This window comes from Haplochromis burtoni, unplaced genomic scaffold, assembly GCF_018398535.1.
Source record: "Haplochromis burtoni strain Fernald_Lab_line unplaced genomic scaffold, NCSU_Asbu1 Contig_658, whole genome shotgun sequence".
Taxonomy (NCBI): domain Eukaryota; kingdom Metazoa; phylum Chordata; class Actinopteri; order Cichliformes; family Cichlidae; genus Haplochromis; species Haplochromis burtoni.
In genome coordinates, this window is record NW_024583019.1 from 115,514 (window position 1) to 132,324 (window position 16,811).

The 16,811-nt window shown below is 38.6% G+C and overlaps 2 protein-coding genes across 5 annotated transcripts in view; both read left to right on the forward strand.

The window, feature by feature from the left end:
* The window catches only part of si:ch211-243j20.2 (uridine-cytidine kinase-like 1), a 29,549-nt gene extending 26,777 nt beyond the window's left edge, over positions 1–2,772 (forward strand). For all 3 annotated transcript variants that reach the window (XM_014329974.2, XM_005949381.3, XM_014329975.2), the window contains exon 15: positions 79–2,772. In XM_014329974.2, coding sequence (XP_014185460.1) covers positions 79–155 — 77 coding nt within the window. In that variant the 3' untranslated portion in view covers positions 156–2,772. The remainder of the gene's footprint in view (positions 1–78) is intronic.
* Positions 2,773–2,893: 121 nt separating this feature from the next.
* mpv17 (mitochondrial inner membrane protein MPV17) lies at positions 2,894–15,929 on the forward strand. 2 transcript variants are annotated; one of them, XR_001335814.2, is made up of 8 exons: positions 2,894–3,561; positions 4,283–4,363; positions 6,717–6,832; positions 9,190–9,282; positions 11,175–11,270; positions 15,115–15,147; positions 15,229–15,338; positions 15,661–15,929. XR_001335814.2 is itself a non-coding variant. In XM_005949378.2 (8 exons), exons 2-8 carry the CDS (start codon positions 4,291–4,293, stop codon positions 15,728–15,730), a joined length of 534 nt encoding a protein of 177 aa, XP_005949440.1. In that variant the 5' UTR covers positions 2,894–3,561; positions 4,283–4,290; the 3' UTR covers positions 15,731–15,929. The 2 variants fall into 2 exon arrangements, 1 of the variants encoding a protein (XP_005949440.1); XM_005949378.2 differs by having other exon boundaries at positions 15,229–15,281.
* Positions 15,930–16,811: the final 882 nt, after the last annotated feature.

The following is a 16,811-nucleotide window of genomic DNA, read 5'->3' on the forward strand; positions in this document are numbered from 1 at the left end:
ATGTCACCCACTACAGAGAACGCAATAAAGAAAAGTCCAACTTTTTCTGTCCTGTCTTCTTTCACCTGCTCCTCTCAGGGAATTTCGGAGATCGTTACTTCGGCACCGATGCTCCGTCGGACTGGTGTGAAAGTGACGAGGGGATGGAGTTCTGAGGAGAGAGGGCCAATCATGGAGGTGCAGGGTTGTTACAAAAGCACTTAGTCACTGGAAGAAGAAGACAGCTGATTGGTGCCATTGATGTCCTCCTGAACAGTCAGCTGTTGCTCTACAAACTGCTTCCCATTCACAATGATATACTTTAAGGTCAGTTTGGTTATTAAAAATGTCAGGAGCCAAAGTTGAAAGCGTTAGCTGTCCTGCAGGATGCGGGATGCTTCTAAAAAGATGATATACCATTAAGTTATAATTTAAAAAGGGGAAACCTAAAGCTACCTATTGAAAAAGAGAACTAATTCTGGTGTTAATAATTTTGCCAGTGATGTGTTTTTGTTGCTGAAGCTGCAGCCCGTGAGCCTTCAGGGGTGATGTTTAGATTTGCATCAGTTTACTGGAAAAGCTGACCATCATAACCTGCATAATGTAAATAAAATGACTAATTGACAGATTTTAAAACTCAGCCGCTAAGTTAACTGGAAGATCCAGCTCCAGCGACGCTCAGTTATAATGATGTATAAGCAGTTTATGAAAATGGTCACTTCCTGGTGCTGGGTCAGTCAATAATAATGTTATCATTCGCTTTGCACATACATAAAGGCGAGCGTGGAGGTGATGCGTCTGGCCTAGTTAGCGGTGTAGCTTGGTGTTTTTCTCTCCTAGCTTAAAGCTCTCATAAGAATCAGTGTATTCCAGCTTTGCTGCTGAAGCTGCAGCTGTCTGTACTGTAAAACACTTTTATCTCAGGCGACTTCCACTGAAAGGGACAGCAACGACTCATACTTGAAGAAGACTGACCGAGTGAAAAGGTGAAAGGGTTTAGCTTCCTTTTTATTCGGTTACTCTCCTGTTAAATTGTTTTTTCTCAGTGTCTTTGACTTTATGGTTCCTGTACAGCAATAAGAGAGCCAGGATATCCCAGTTAGTTATTTTTTTATTGAAGCAATTTAAATTTTGAGATTTTAAACATTTCTGCCAAGCTTCAGCTGCTAATTGAATCAACACACAACTAGGGAATGCTTTGTACTGTATTTCTTGTCAGCTCTTGACCTGAAGCCCCTGTTACTGTGAGATTTTATTGATTCTCATCAACAGAAAACATCTTAAACCAAATGACAGCAGGGGTCTTTGCTGCTATAATGTTTTGATTTAAAACAGAGCTGCATTAAGATTTCCCAGATTTTGATTGGCTTTAAGTCTTAGTAGCATTTCACGTGTAAATGCCACACACTGCTTCTGTTTGCAGACATTTTTAAAAAATGTTTTCTTATTTATTTATTGTATTGTATGAGGGTTCTTCACACATTCAACACATAACAGATGTTTATTCAAACTGCATCATGAAAATGTTGTTTGCATGTTATATGTTTTCAGTTCTGTGCTCTTATCCAGTGCCGTATCATTTTATTTAATGACAGTTTGATTTGAGAAACACAGATTTAAAAGCAGTTTAAATTGAGCTCTTTCAGGTGCTTCAATGCTTAAAAGCCTCACCTGCGTACCTGCTCCTTACAAGGCCTCATTTCCACCACACAGTGCGACTGATTCTTGGTACCACCATTTTTGGTTTTTTAAGCAAGCTAAGAAAATGCTGAAGTTCTGCATTTCCAAAGCCACATACGTGCCATCGTTGCTCTTCATGTGTTTTGCTTCGTGTAATGTTGCACCTTGCTGTGATGGCTGCTCTTCTCGACGTTGAGGTGAAGTGGGAAGCTGGTACCAAAAAGCGAGTAAAGTTGATGATGAGGCTTTGGGGAGCAGGAGCAGCAGCTGTGTGGATATTGTTACACATGTGCCAAATGTCCACTGTGAGCAAAACTCTAAAGCCGGGATGTCAAACATCAGTTCACAGCCCACGAATGGCCACAAATAATCTTAAGTGAGCCACGCCCGTAAGATTATGTATGTGTCGTCTTTGTCTTCTTCTTCCAGCTGCTCCAATTCAGGGTCACCACATCGGCCCCTATCTCACCCTGTCCCTAGCACACCACACCAGTTACCCCACTCCCTCGTTACTTGTTGTTAATTTACATTTTCTTGTTTAATGGGTCGTCCATTTAGAAACTACATTTTCTGCATCCTACAAAAGTGCAATCTCAACAGTATGCCTCAGCTTTTCCACATTCACAGAGTCTGTTGTCATTTCAGTTACCAATGACGAAAGTGTTAACTTGTCTAGATTTAAAACTATTAACTTTTCAGATGTTGTCACTCCTTGCTAGTGAAGCTGAGATCTCTCCCAGTTCTTACACTTTGTGAAGTCATCAAATGAGCCAAAATGGACCTGGTTCTGGTTCCCCCCGGGCTGCATGTTTGACACCCCGTGCTCTCAAATAACTCTATTTCTTCTGACTTTATGCAAACTGAGTCAATAAAAAAGGTCACGTTAGAGCAAATTACAACACGTTACTTGAAAAATGTGTTCTGGGGACAGTATTGACCTCTCCTTGAGTGATTTACATTTTGGTTACCTGGTAAGCCATTCCATTGTCATATTTATGCCAGTTACACCTGTTTGTAAACCAGAAGTCCCATTGTAATAACTTTTCTTTCTTTTTTGTTTCATTTATCGTAAGTGCCACTTCACTTGAACAGAATAAAAATCATTGCAATTTGCTTCCTGTCATGTTGTTATTCTGGAGTTGTCCTCTAGAGGGCAGGGGTGTGCCTATGTTATTGTGTACAGCGGAACTGACGCAGACTACAGTTCCTATGCTGTCTTCACTGGTCGTAGTAGATCACGGTTTCTTCTGCCCTTATCGTTTGCAACAAAGCTAAATAAATTGTTGATTACTAATCAATTTACGCAGATGTAATGAATACTGTGTTAGTCAAAGTTAAGTAAACTCTAAAGTAATCTGTAAAAATCACTTAAATAAACTGAAATGACAATAATATAGAGTTAATATAAACTAATAAAAACATCGTGTACTTAAAATACTAAAATAATTCAGGAAATATCTTTGAGACTGGGAAGCCTACATGTCTGTGTTACCTGGATCCCCTTTTTATTGTATTGGAATTTTTAGAAGACCTTTAATTGTGTACCAGGTTTTTTTAAATTGTTGCACTGGAAGAATTACCAATATAATAAATACAAAACTTGAGACTAATAAGACCCAACTTGATTGACAACTTGTTTAAACTGTAAAAATGTAACTGATATGAGCTAAGCCTAAAGAAGTAAGTGTATTTAAAATAGAAACAACAGTATACCACATAAATTTGTATTCATATTTTTCTGTGCTGTACAGTTGGAGTACTGCAAAGTCGGAGCTGATTCCGTGCCGTGAAAGCATCTCCGCCTGTTTCCTCGGGGAAGCCGGGCATGTGTACAGTTTTATTTACATTAACCGCAGCTTGCTAGTTTACGGACCTTTAAGTTAACTACGGTGAGCTTTAAAGGTGAGTTAAACAGCAGCTGCAATAATGTTAAACGGAAAGTTACAGAAACGATGAAAGACTCAGCAGTTCGTTATTCTTGATTTAAACTGAGTTGCTACAGTGTGTTAGGAGTGCAGTTTAGTTTGGTTTCGTAAGCTAAACGAGTGATTAAATGTTAGTGCTGTGATTTGGAGACGCTAATGACGCACTGTGCAAGTCGTAGGTTCCGTGCAACGTTAGCTTCGCCAGCCAGCACGAGACCGAGCCTCAAGCCAAACGTCATAAAAAAATAGATTTTACAGTTAATCTAAGCTGTCGTAAAACTAGGCATCTATTAACAACTTCGGTAGCTTGAGAGAAAATGTTAGACCCAGTGTTAGAATTCGGCATTGACAAAATTTACCGAAACACGAATACTTTAATACATGTTAACTTTGAGTCAGCAGTTGACCATAAGTGTGATGTAACTGAATGGAGAGGATTAGCTAGCCGTTTGACTGAATTTGAAAGAGTGAGCTAACCTCTTCGATATAGGTCTTGGATACATTTAAGTGTTTTAAAACCCTGAAATAATCTTTAAAAAAAAGCCCGAAGTTTAAACTAATTGGCAATCACTAATGGACAGTTTAATGGAACTTGTTAGTGGTATCACTTGATTTGAATCACGTTACAACCGGCGGGCGGGGTGATTGAGCAGAAAAGTCTGCATTTGCAACAAGCTTTTATTTTTCTTTCTTCCTAGGACGAGGAATGGCAGGCCTTTGGAGAGGCTACCAGGCCTTGATGACTAAATACCCCTGGACAGTCCAGATAGTGACAGCGGGTAGGACAACCTTGTCACTGACATAAAAATAAGTTACACGCTGAATGCGCAAACGTAAATGTAGAAAAGCTGCAGACAGATGTCACATGAGAAGGTGCAGTTGGGTACACCATACACTGACCTTTGTTGATTTAAAATAAAATGAAGGGTCCCGTTTCAACTTCTGGTTGACTTTACAAACCTTTGCTCCAGTTTAGTGTACAAATAGACACAGGCTAAAGGTCATTGTACTGTGATCAGGAATAAAAGCAAATGAAAAAAGAATCAATAATATGTGTATGATATGTACATCTATTCAAGAAGGTTGTAGAGTCGTACATACTCATGAGAACATCAAGTTTGCATATACCTTTACAGGATAAGTGATCAGAACATCCAGACGAAACCATAAATATATTGATGTAACACACAAAAACATTTGAATTGAACTCTGTTTGCCCAAAATGTCTAAAACATTATACAGAGAGCTAAAGCATGCTGATGAGTTTAATATGATGCAGGTATTAGACCAAAAATATTTCTGTAACTGTTGTGTAGCACTTTTGGATTTTATAGCGTTGAAAATGGCTTTTAGAGCTCTGGTGGATTCACACATTGGAGCAAGTTTCAGATGTAAATGATCCAACCTAAGCAGTTAGTGTTGCATTAACCCTTTACTTTTTCAGAAGGCTGTAGTTTTAAAGTACTGTTTGCAGTACTATTTAGTCGCCACTAGATAGAGGCAGAGGTTTGACCTTGCAGCTAGAGCAGCTAAAAGGAGCCTCTCTGAGGAATTAAAAAAAAAAAAAATCAGTTTCCCTATTGACAGTCTTCATGCATTTTCAAAGTTTTTAATTTCAGTTTGTATTCAGTTTCCTACAAAAAAAGAAACGAAAAAAAACAACCCAAATTTATTGAAAGATTTGAGGTTAGTGTTGACACATGAATTTCTGAGCAGTTGGTCTGTTTTTAAATTGTTTTTGTTATAACTACATGTTATGACACATGAATTTAGTTTATCTTATTATTATTCCATTATGTCCAGCTGACGTCTAATCAGCTGACAATTGTGAGTATTTATACTGATACTATGATTATTATTCCTAATCAATGGAGCTGAACAGCCAGCATCGACCTAACATGTAGTTACATCTGCAGGTTGCACGTCAGGTTACAGCACAGGGGTTCAGAGGGGTTTACTGTGATTACATAACTGTGGTGTAGATTTCCTGCTGAAGCATAAATCAGTAGTTGGTCAACGACCGTCGGGGCTGCCTCCAAGGGGCACAACTTTCACTAGGACTTAAATGTTTAGGATTCTCCACCATTTTTCTTTAGAACTGAAGAAGCCTCAAGGATGAGAGGTGACACGTCTGTACCAAACCCAAGAAGTTTTAGCTGCCCACTATAATAAAGTGAAAAGCTAATAAGTGGAGTAATTTACCCCAGAGCTTACTGCGGTCCTGACTCAAGCTGGAGATATTAAGGCCTTTAAATGAGTTGCTGGACCAATTTATTATTTTTTTTTTTAAAGGATTTTTGTTAGAAACAAACAGAAGACTTGAAGAGGACCTCTGTGAAATCTCTGCAGTGTTAAGCAGGATTGTTTTTCTAAAATTGGTTTATAAATAAAAAATTAGCAGTGACTCAGGAAATTCATGGATGGCACCAAGTTCAAAGTAAAAACACAATGATGATGAGTTAATGGTGGCTTGTTGGTGACAACCCTTTAATGCCTGCTAATAAACAGTGTGAAACAAATGAAGACGAGCTCGGTGATGAAATCCTTATGAAATCTCATTTGTTCATATAAATAATTTATATTGGTAAGATAAATTACAGAGAAGAAAAACAACTGAGTCTGTTTGAGGGACATATTGCGTGACCATCGCCAAGTTGAACTCTGATGGGAGTTTGTACTTTTGGACTGTTTTGTTGCATTTTAAAGATACTTTTTGTAAACGCCCCCTGCAAAATGTCACTTAAACTTTCACCACTGGGTGGCAGCATTTTATCACAAGTTGTGTTAAAATTTGATCTCAAGAAACTTTTCCTTTTTTCCAGGTTGAGTTTGACTTCAGCTGATATCTCTTTAAGACAATGCAGATTTTTTAGTAGTTCACATTTGGTTGGGAGCTTTTGTTAATTTTGGAAGGCTTATAAAGTATTTTAACACATTATTTTCAATATTAACAGTAAAGTTTATTCTTTGAATACATTTTTTGGCATATTTGCGGTTATTATGCAGTAATTACAAGAGTGCTGCCTAATCAGATTCTCACTGCAGGAACAGTAACATGTCTGCACGGATCATATCTGTAGACGATCGTGCTCAGGGGACTGAGATGCAGTATCAACTCTGTTTGACCTCCAGGGTCTTTAGTGGGTGTCGGTGATGTCATCTCCCAGCAGCTGATCGAGAGGAGAGGATTGGCTAACCACAACGTGCAGAGGACGGCTAAGATGATGAGTATTGGTTTCTTCTTTGTGGTAAGTATCCTTCTGACTCTCAGTTCATTTACTTCTTAAAATTTTCTAAATACTTTTGATTTTATTTTGTTAAAAAGGTGTTACATGCTTGATTTTTTTTAGATCTAGAGAAACTGTGTGAATCATGATGAAATAAAATAATATTTTAGTTCATATGAAAGCAAGTCTAGCCTCTCAGCAGCCATTTTTGTGATGCCTGTCGGTGCATACCCGGGTCATTATGTTAAGCATTTAAAACAGTAATTAGCGCTCACCAAGACATAAAAACTGCATCATAGAATCAAATGTGTTTAAAATTTGCTATCATGGGAGGCATTATCTCCTTTTCTTTTATAAATGATGGTTCAGTGTGTCCTCTGCTAAAGGGGGTGATAAGGGAAACAAAGGATTTGGAAAATTCATACATTTGTTATTGTGGTCGCTATGCTGACACTTCCAAGTCATTTCATACAGAAACGTTCCCAAACTCAACCACTGAATCATGCTTCTTTATTATAGACAACCACAGTTACTCACAGCAGTCATTCCCAAATGCTGTGTCCCGAAATTGTGTGTTACGCTACATAGTGCTAACTAGTTATATATGATATAATGCAGTAGGGGATTTACAATATGGAAGGTTTTCTGTAAGATTTCTTTTGCCACCTCAGAGGACACCAAACGAGCACCTTTGTAAAACAAAGTCAACATTTTAAAACAAAGTTTTAAACATACAGAGGCAGGCCTTCTGCTGTGCAGATAACACACTGTACAACACTGTGCTGTGCAAATTTAGAGTTTAACTTAAACTGCGTGATGTGTTTCCGTTGATTCGATCTATGTCAGTGAAGTTAATATAAAGCAAAATTATTGTGTTCATGGAAAAAAAAGATTCCTGCTTGTTTGTGCATCTGTAATTAATGACTTTAAGTGTGTGTGTTCATGATGTACTTGTCTGATCTGTGTTACTTGTTGTATACCACTCATTCATGTCTTTGTATGTTTAATTCATCAGTATTTCACTAACTGTGACAGCTGCACAATTCGCCCTCCAAGTAGCTCATTTCTTTCTGACGTCGCTGTGACGAAGGCAAAGTTTATTTATGTTTCCGTAATTATCTGAAGCTCCTCCATCGTATAAAAATATACACGCAAGATGTATGGATATTTAGTCTTGTCTGGAGGGTGGCTATTCAGCACACACAGGACTTGAGACACATGTTTATTGGCACCTATATTCATGCATCATGTATCGTTCTCCTTCACATAAATAATGCATCCATTTGTTGGTTGAATTCGGTTTATCTTCAGCCAGCCTGCTCGTGCTTCCGTTTAAGGAGGGAAGCTGTTGACAGAAAGCTGCTGAGTTCTTTTGGAAAATGTTTTTAAAATTGGACATTAATTTAAAATGTAAAACTTTTAATGTAAAAATTTGATAAAACACGATTTTTGTACCTTTATGACCTAAATTTTGTATTTTTTGGTAGTGGAGAAGAATTCCCTGTTCTGTTGTTACTTGTGCATCTTCTGCAAGATGCAAACACAGAGTTACAGGACTCGGCACATAAAAACCCCCCCAAACAAACAAAAAATACTTGATTTTTATCCAGTCTCATCTTCAACATCATCTTTTTTTGCACCTCTGGACGTCTGTTTTTTGTTTGGTGTTCAGCTGGAGTCTTATACTTTCCTTGGTTCCCCACTAGGTCAGTCCATCTTTGTAACTTTTATTTTGGGAACAGGAAGGAGTTGCAGTGGGCCAAAACTAGCAAGTATGATGGGTTTGTTAATAAATACTTTCCTTGATCTGGCCAACGAGGATCACAGCCCACAGTGGTGTTATAAAAGCTGGAGAATTTGATTTCAAGAAGTACTCTGTAGTTTTATGGACACAACAATGTGACTTTGAGGAGGAGTGATCTGAAAACAGCAGCTGAGCTGTCAGCAGTCTGAGGAGAGAACCCAAATCTAAGCCAGGTCATGTTTTTTAATTTTATCAGCAGCAATTTAGAACTTTGTGATTGCACCTTGTAGAAATATTGTTAAATTTTGACTGATTTTGAACAAACTCCATGTCAGTGTCAGTTTCTCTCTTGTGGACCTGTGTTGATTTGTGAAGGACACACATTTACAGAAAATTGCAATTAGACACAAAGGTTTGTATAGTTCACATAGCAAGTTGTTAACTTTGGTTCATTTTGTGAGTTCCTTGGGAATAAATGGCTGAATATTTAATGCACAAACCAAAAAGCAAAGATTTGATGTTTTTATTTTTCATGAAATCCATCATCGGTCTTCTGCTTCCATTGCAGATAAAGATATTAGAAGAGAATTAAGTGGGCGATTTCAAGAGTAATTTTATTTCTGTTGCAATAAAGGGCCCTGTCATCGGCAGCTGGTACAAGGTTTTGGACCGACTGGTTGTTGGAGGAACCAAAAGCGCTGCCATGAAGAAAATGCTGGTCGACCAGGTGAGACGAGCAACTTAAGGACCCTTAATGGTCGTCTTCTTCTTCTTCTTCTCAGCAAAGCAAACCGAACACCAGCTCAGCAATAAAAACAGCTCTCTGTGTGTAAGTGTGTATTCGCCACTCGCACTGAGCTTGTTAGTTGTGGCAAACAGAGTGGATGAATCCTGACTGCTGAGATCGTTTTGACTGACAGATGAGTCTTTGTTGTCCTGATGGGAGGAAACTCTTGTTAGCAGACTGTTTTCCCTTTTTGTGAAGCTTTTGAGCCGAGAGGCTGAGTTATGCAACAGAGCTCCAGTTTTTGCCCCTCAGCTGTAGGTTGGTGGGGTATTGTTGTCATCTACAGGGTGAGCGGGCGGTGCGGACACCCACGTTTGTGAATGCGATAACTCAAGAAGGAAGTTACAGAGGATTTTCAAATTAATACCTTGGGTGTATCTACTAGGGTGCTGAGTGGTAGCACTGGTATTTTGTAGTTGCTCATTTAGTTGTTTAAATGAGACAGCCAAAAAAAAAGATTTAATAGCCTAATTGATAGAAAAACCTAAGAAACTATCTAAAGCAGAACATACTTGAAATGTTGTTTACTTTGTATAATGTTTCAAACACATGTGATGTCAGATTAGTTAAGAGTTGCAGGTGCAGTTTGACTACACCTGACTTCGGTTGCTTAGTTATATTCCAGTTTATTCTGACAAAGCTTGATATACAGTTAGTTTGCATTGATTGATTTATAAGTGCTGCAGAACAGCTGTCATCTGTTTAGTTTAAGCCTCTGTTTATTTACTGCTTCATTCATAGAAAGAGAGGAAACAGGGTTCAGCCCCAGGGAGTGGCCGATGGTGGTAGAACAACTTTGAACCAGGAATTCCTGTCGTAATTTAATAAAATAATAATATTGCTGAATATAACTGACTATCATTTTTGGCATTGAGTAGCAAAAGCTGCAACGTTTAAATGTTCAGTCGACTAGTTGCACATAACTATAATCTGTACCTCATGCTTCCTGAATGAATCATTAACTTTAGATTAAGATACACAAATATATCAATAAAATTATATAGCATAAACTTGGAATGCAACTTTTTTGTAAATGTCTAAAAACGAGTCATTTTTGGTAGCTTCATGCTGCCCCCTGCTGTGTTTCAGTGAAACTGCAGCAGAGCACAATGTTTAAAAAAAAAAAAAAAAGCAGTATCTGCTTGTTACTGAATAAAATATTTACTGGAGCAAAGGGTTCACTTGCACGCTTGAATAGTGATCCAGTCGCACTGTCAGCGCTGCTCGCTTCACCTCAGTGTGCATAACAAACAGCAGCACTTGAAAGATTTAAGGTGATGCAGCTGTAGCGTCGAGTGACTGTTCATGTAAGATTCATACTAGGAACAGTTTAACCTCAGTCTTTCAGATTTCTTAGATTATCACTGGTATGTATTTTATTACTTAGTTATAGACTCAGTTTGTTACTTTGTTTCTGGACTCCATCAGCTTCTATGGAGTAGCAGCTAAGCATCCCAAGATCCTCGGAAAAACAAATACAATCGAAGGAAATGAAACATCAAGAAAGTAAGACAAAAAGAAGAATGACAGCGAAGGAAAGATTTCATCCTCCATGATGTTTCTTTAAAGACTTCCTTTTCCAGATGTGCTGCAGGAAAATGTTTTGTCACAAGTAGATTAATTAGATATTTATCACCCAATTTCTCATAATCAAAAGTCATGTTCTGTTTTTAGGTTGCACGTTTACTGCTCAGTTTAGGTTGATGTCACACTGCCAGAGGGGAGCTTTTTAAATAAAACTGACCTGAAATCTGCTGATTTAGGCCACAGCAGTTACACTTATGATTAACTTATGATTCTTCTTCTTGTTTTTTTGGTTTGTTTCCTTACAGCTGTGTTTTGCACCGTGCTTTCTGGGAGCCTTCCTCTGCATCTCTGGCGCGCTGAATGGACTGACAGTCGAGGAGAACGTCACCAAGCTCAGGAGGGTGAGTGAGTTTTATTTCAGTACCCTGTCATGATTCATTCCCAACATCATTACCCAGCGGAAAAACAATCCAGTGTAAAATGGGAAATAACATGCAAAACACTAGAAATAACTCTGTGTCATGTGTCTCTCACCCTTTGACCCTTGTGAAGTGTAAGTCTGAAAAAAGGCATTAATGAGCCTCAAAAAGAAGCTTGGTAGCAGTTAGGGCAATAAACTGGGGGTTGGTATAGTTGCTTGACATTTTTCTGACCATTTTTAATGGTCACCTTTAACCCTGTGTTGAATGAGTCCATCAGTATTGTAGTGATGTGGAAAATCTTCCAGGTGACGTTGATCAATTTGAAAAACTCCACTTGAGGTAAAAGGTTAGAGTTTGACCTGATGTGTCTTCAGCTCATTTTTTATTTATAAATGTTACATCGTCACGTAAAAACAGGTTTATCCAAAGCCTGAAAGGTATCAGTTTGAATTGCACAGATAAATTACTTTGTGTTACCCTAAAATTGCATTTAAATACATAGAAAAAAGAATCTATGATTCAGATTTCAGATGCAAAGTCTTCGTCGAACCCTCCTTTCTTTGTTCTTCGTGTGTAGAGTTTTACAGTTGTCATTGTGTGGCATGAATTTGACCTTTTTAAGCACTAAAACTAAACCTGAGACGAACAAACTGGTCAGAGAGCAGTAAGCTTCCTGCACGCACACAGCTCAGGTAAACGACAGTACACAGAGAGGAAGTTTGGTTTTCATCGTAGCTACAGTATCTGACCTCCAACACTCACCTCTCATTATTATTGGAAACTATTTCCTGTGATGGAGGAAGAGGCGAGAGAGAGAGGGAGGGAGGGAGTGTGGAAATAACCAGTGTGACTCATACCTTCATATATACGTGTGCGAGTGTGTGTTTGTATGCCAGGTCAGAGCTAACTGTCATCTTGTGCCAGCTGCTCAAACGCCCGTCGCCGCCTTGCTTTCCCAACATGCTGCTGATCACCATCAATTATTTACAAAAGGAGAGGCGCAGACCTGAAAGGCCAACCCGGTAAATGTCACAAAGGACAGAAAATAAATGACAAATGCGCTCGTTACAACGGGGTCTGGCACTGAGGAAATGTGAGATGAAAATGAATGGAGCCTCTGACCAAACAGCCGCTGTGATTGATAAATCTGGACAGAGTTCCAGTCGCAGCTTTGCCTCTCTTGTTTACCTGTTCTGCTTTTTACCTGCAACTGTTTGGTCAGAGTCTTGGTCATTACTCAAAAATAAAACACAGTACGCTGGAGAAAAGTGAGAAAAACAGGTGAGAAGTGTGAGGCTCTGTTTTTCAAACATCACAACTTTATCTCTGCACAGTTTTTCGAGGCACTTGGCAGGTTGGGGCTTTGAAGCATGTTGTTCCGTTTGCCGTCATTCTCTTCCAAGATCAACTCCACGATGTCAGGGTCAGACCACATGCTGTGCTGTGTAACTGATCAGAGTCTGAACATTCATAATATTCTGCACAGTGTAAAGACAGGAAGAGCAGAAAAGTGTGACCTCTGTTAGATGTTGCATATACAGTACAGTGTGCAAAGTGCAAACACAAATCTAGCTTCCACGTGCTGCCCTGAGAAGACCTGGATCCCAAAACTTGAAAGTTTAGACAATCTTATTAGATCATTTTTAATGAATAATTTAGCTGAATTTGGGGTTTAGTATTTCACTAAAGTTTTACAACAAAACTTCATATTTATTGCATCCTACAAAGCTCCTAGAAGAGGTAAGAAAGGTCCCGTCTTGTGTGGGTAAAGACATTGACGTAATTTCACCCCAGGTGGCAAACTAGCTTGTTTGACCGTAATTAAAACACTGTTTTCACCCTGGAAAAAAGGCAGAAAAATATTATAGCTGGAACATTGGCTTGTTGGTTTTATATGCCAGGAGATGTCAGGGTGACCTTTAAGTAGACAGGTTGGTTTTTTTCTCGCTGTGTGTGTTTTGTAATATCGTGTGTTTGAGAGAGAAAGTTGCTTATTAAGAACAAACACCTGATTTCTACCTTCAGGTTGCATCGCCAGCATGACAACATGATTAAGCTACACGACGCACTCACGCCAAAACATTTCTTTAAGTATAATTCATAATCTTTTTGCTGAGCTCTACCACGTCAAATAAGGGAACAAATAAAAGAAGCCTTTTCTTTTTTCTTTAAATGGTATGTGCAAGTTTAGGTATGTTGTCAGCATTGTTTTTGTCACATTAACGTCAGAGCAATGATTCAAAGGGCTTTAAGACAATACACACAGACTTCAGACACAAATCGTCTGTAATATCCAGTTAGGTCTGTAAAAGTATTGTCAGGGTTTTAGAGTATATTGAATTTAGAGTTATCTGATGAATGAGGGCTTTAAAAGCAGACCTTTGATTAAATATAGAGGAGTTACAGCCAATTGTGTCAGCGTCCAAAAAAATGTGGGCCTACCTGTAAATATGCTGCAGTGGCTACATGAACGCTTGCACGCAGCTTTTAAGAATCCAACTTTAACTTGTATAAATTTCAGATTAACTTCAATGAATGGCGATGGTGGAGGAGGGCAGCATGCTTTATTTCATAGATCAGACAGCGTGCTGACAGCACAGCCTGTAATCGACTTGCAGACACAGGTGGATAAATGTTGTGTCAAATAAATAAGTGAAGCTCTTTGTTTCACTGCAGAAGGAAACTATGGTATATAACCTTTACTCTGAAGTTTCAATATAGCAATATATTAACACGTCATATTTATTTACTTATTGTAACAATGTAAATACATTTTTCTTGTTTTAACAAAATGAGTGAAATAAAGTGTGTTTATGTGTGGCTGATGAAGGTGTTCGTGCATACAGTTTACCTTCCGTTTGGACAGAAACTACTCACCAGCTGTAGTTTGAACACATCAGCATTCCTCACTTCCTCCCCCACCGGCAGCTTCAACTGTTCTGATGGAAAACGCTGCAGGGCTGAACCTCGTACCTAAGCAGGAGGTCACGAGTTTGTCCGTCATGTTTGAGTGGAGAAACACTTTACTTCTGTCTTTTAAATACAACTAAAAGTTTCCTCTTAAGATTTTTGTCTTTTTTTTTTTTAGTAGGCTGAGGGAGAGGAGTGCAGCTTTCATGAATTAATGTACTCTCAGTGTCTGCAGTGGTAGGTGGACAGGAAGTCTTCTGACACTCGTTCATCCACGATCTAACTGATGATCTCAGGGGCCAGAAGCTTGGATCTGTGGCAGTGAATGTGAAATAAAATATTCATCCATGAACAGGAGCTTGATGAAGGAACAAAGAAACAAACAGATCTTTGTTCAATTATGTAAAACAATCTGTGCTGCTAACTGTGGACCAAATCACATCTTTAATGGGATTGTTTTGATGTTGAGTCAGTTTACTTTTTATTAAAAGAAAGTATGTTTAGAATCTGTAACAGAGTTTCTCTTACAGGCTCACAGGACAGTGTCACATTTCTTCTGGATGTCCTCTGATTTCCACATGAAGAGCTAGCTAATAAAGAAATAGTTCTTCTTTCTTGGATAGTAAATTATGTTTTAGAGTTGCTTAATTTAACACAATAACTTCACATTTGAAACCTCGTGTTGAACTTTTGTCAGGACCATGTTTGTTTATTTGGGGTTTTAGAGGAGTGGAGAGGAGCGTGATGCTCTGATTATAACAGAAGACGATACGAGAACCTGAAAAAGAAAGCAGCAAAATAACCATTTCTTTTCTATTGTTTTCGTAATAAATTGAGTTTAGCATGAATGTTTTTCATTAAAGTAATTTCAGTTGGTACCGACATGATAATATTTCTCTTTCTGTGTTCACAGGACTACACAGATGCCCTGATCTCTAATTACTATGTAAGTGTTCAGTGTAATCTCTCTTTTTATCTCTTCAGAATATGTTTCGCTGATCAGTTGAATGTTTCCTGGTTGTTTCAGCTTTGGCCTCCAGTCCAGATTGCCAACTTCTACTTCATCCCTCTGCACCACAGGTGAGAGTTTGATGGCTTCATTAGCATGCAGGCAGTGAGCTCTGATCATATTTGAAGGTTAGTGAGAGCAGAAGAAGCTTGTGTACAGAGTCAAATCTTAAGGGTTTTATTTTTACATTTCGACTGCTTTAACACAGTCATTTCTGCACTTTTAGGATACATACTCTGTCTGATCTTAGTGGATTATTTTAAACCTGAAAACATGTTTTGAAGTTGTAGTTTTACTACTTCTGTGTCTAAATAAGACATCATTTGTTTCACTTGTGAAAATGTCACATGAAACCAACTTTAATTGTCTCAGAAAGCCTTTATTTCCGTCTTTATGAAACTCTCCGACTTGCATCCAAACCAGACACATCAGATTTCGTCCTCCTTGCAGGCTGGCTGTCGTCCAGGTCGTTGCTGTTGCTTGGAACTCCTACCTGACCTGGAAGGCCAATAAGATGTGAAGGACGCTCACAAGTCCAGCCTGTGTCGTTCTCGCTGATGATTATTTTGCACTCATTCGTAGTGTGTGTGACATGGGCGTAACTTACTTTAGGCTACTTAGTCTGCTGGTATTTCCAATGTGTAAAGCTGTGACTGAGTCACGCGTAAAGGTCGGGAGAAACGGCTCGTCTACTCCGAGTGACAAATTCACACATGAAAGTCAAACTTGCATTTGCAGAAATGTCTGTGAAAGTTTCTTATTTATGGAAATGGGATTTGGCGGTGGTGCTGCAGTGTATCCACACATACACACTCATACATTAACACCTATTGCTCACAAAGGAAACTTTTCTAATCTCTTTAGTGTATTGACATCATTGTTTTTGTAATGTGTTGGTTTTTTTCTATAATGGACTTCTAGTCAGATATTTTAAGTGCATTCCAGAGTTTCTAATAATGTGATTTTAGTTTACATAGTTGTGTTTTTTTGCTTTGTCTAAACCTGCCTCATCTTTTACTTCATTTTCCCCTAATTTGACAGATGAAGAGGTCAAACCTCCTGCAGCATTTGCAAAGCTGCATTACTGGATTAAATTCATTTGGCTTGGGGCCTTTTTCTTTCTTTTAAAAAAAATCAGAGTAGTGACGTTTTTCTACATTCGAGAAGTGTTGCAGCAGATTTGACATCTTCAGACTGTCTCCTTTCCTCTGTGAAGTTTGCAAGCAGGTGAGGTTGTGTCAGCTGTCTTTACTTTTCTTCTACATTTGACTGATCTCAGGAAAAAGCTGATATAAATGGACAAGATGCCACAGTTTGTCTTCACTCAGATTACACCAACTCTTATCTGCTTTGAGTTCATTTTGTTGGTCGAGGTTCCTGTGGTTAAAGTACCTAATCTAACATCATGGCTATGTAAAGAAAGAGCCTTGTTCCTTATCTTATTTAACATAATGTTAAAGGAATAGTTTGCAGAGAGTTGAATGATACAAGCTCAATACGTCTCTGGTGTCTGCAACCACCAAGCTTATCCTATTTTAAAGGCTGGAAACAGAAAACGGTCAACTGGACAGTTGTTGTCAGACATTTATACTCAGATTTAC

Excerpts from the sequence above, each read along its gene's own strand:
- mpv17 (XM_005949378.2), top strand. The coding sequence starts at position 4,291 with ATGGCAGGCCTTTGGAGAGGCTACCAGGCCTTGATGACTAAATACCCC. Across the intron at positions 9,283-11,174 it reads AGAAAATGCTGGTCGACCAG|CTGTGTTTTGCACCGTGCTT; the intron begins GTGAGACGAGCA and ends GTTTCCTTACAG. Across the intron at positions 15,148-15,228 it reads CCCTGATCTCTAATTACTAT|CTTTGGCCTCCAGTCCAGAT; the intron begins GTAAGTGTTCAG and ends TGGTTGTTTCAG.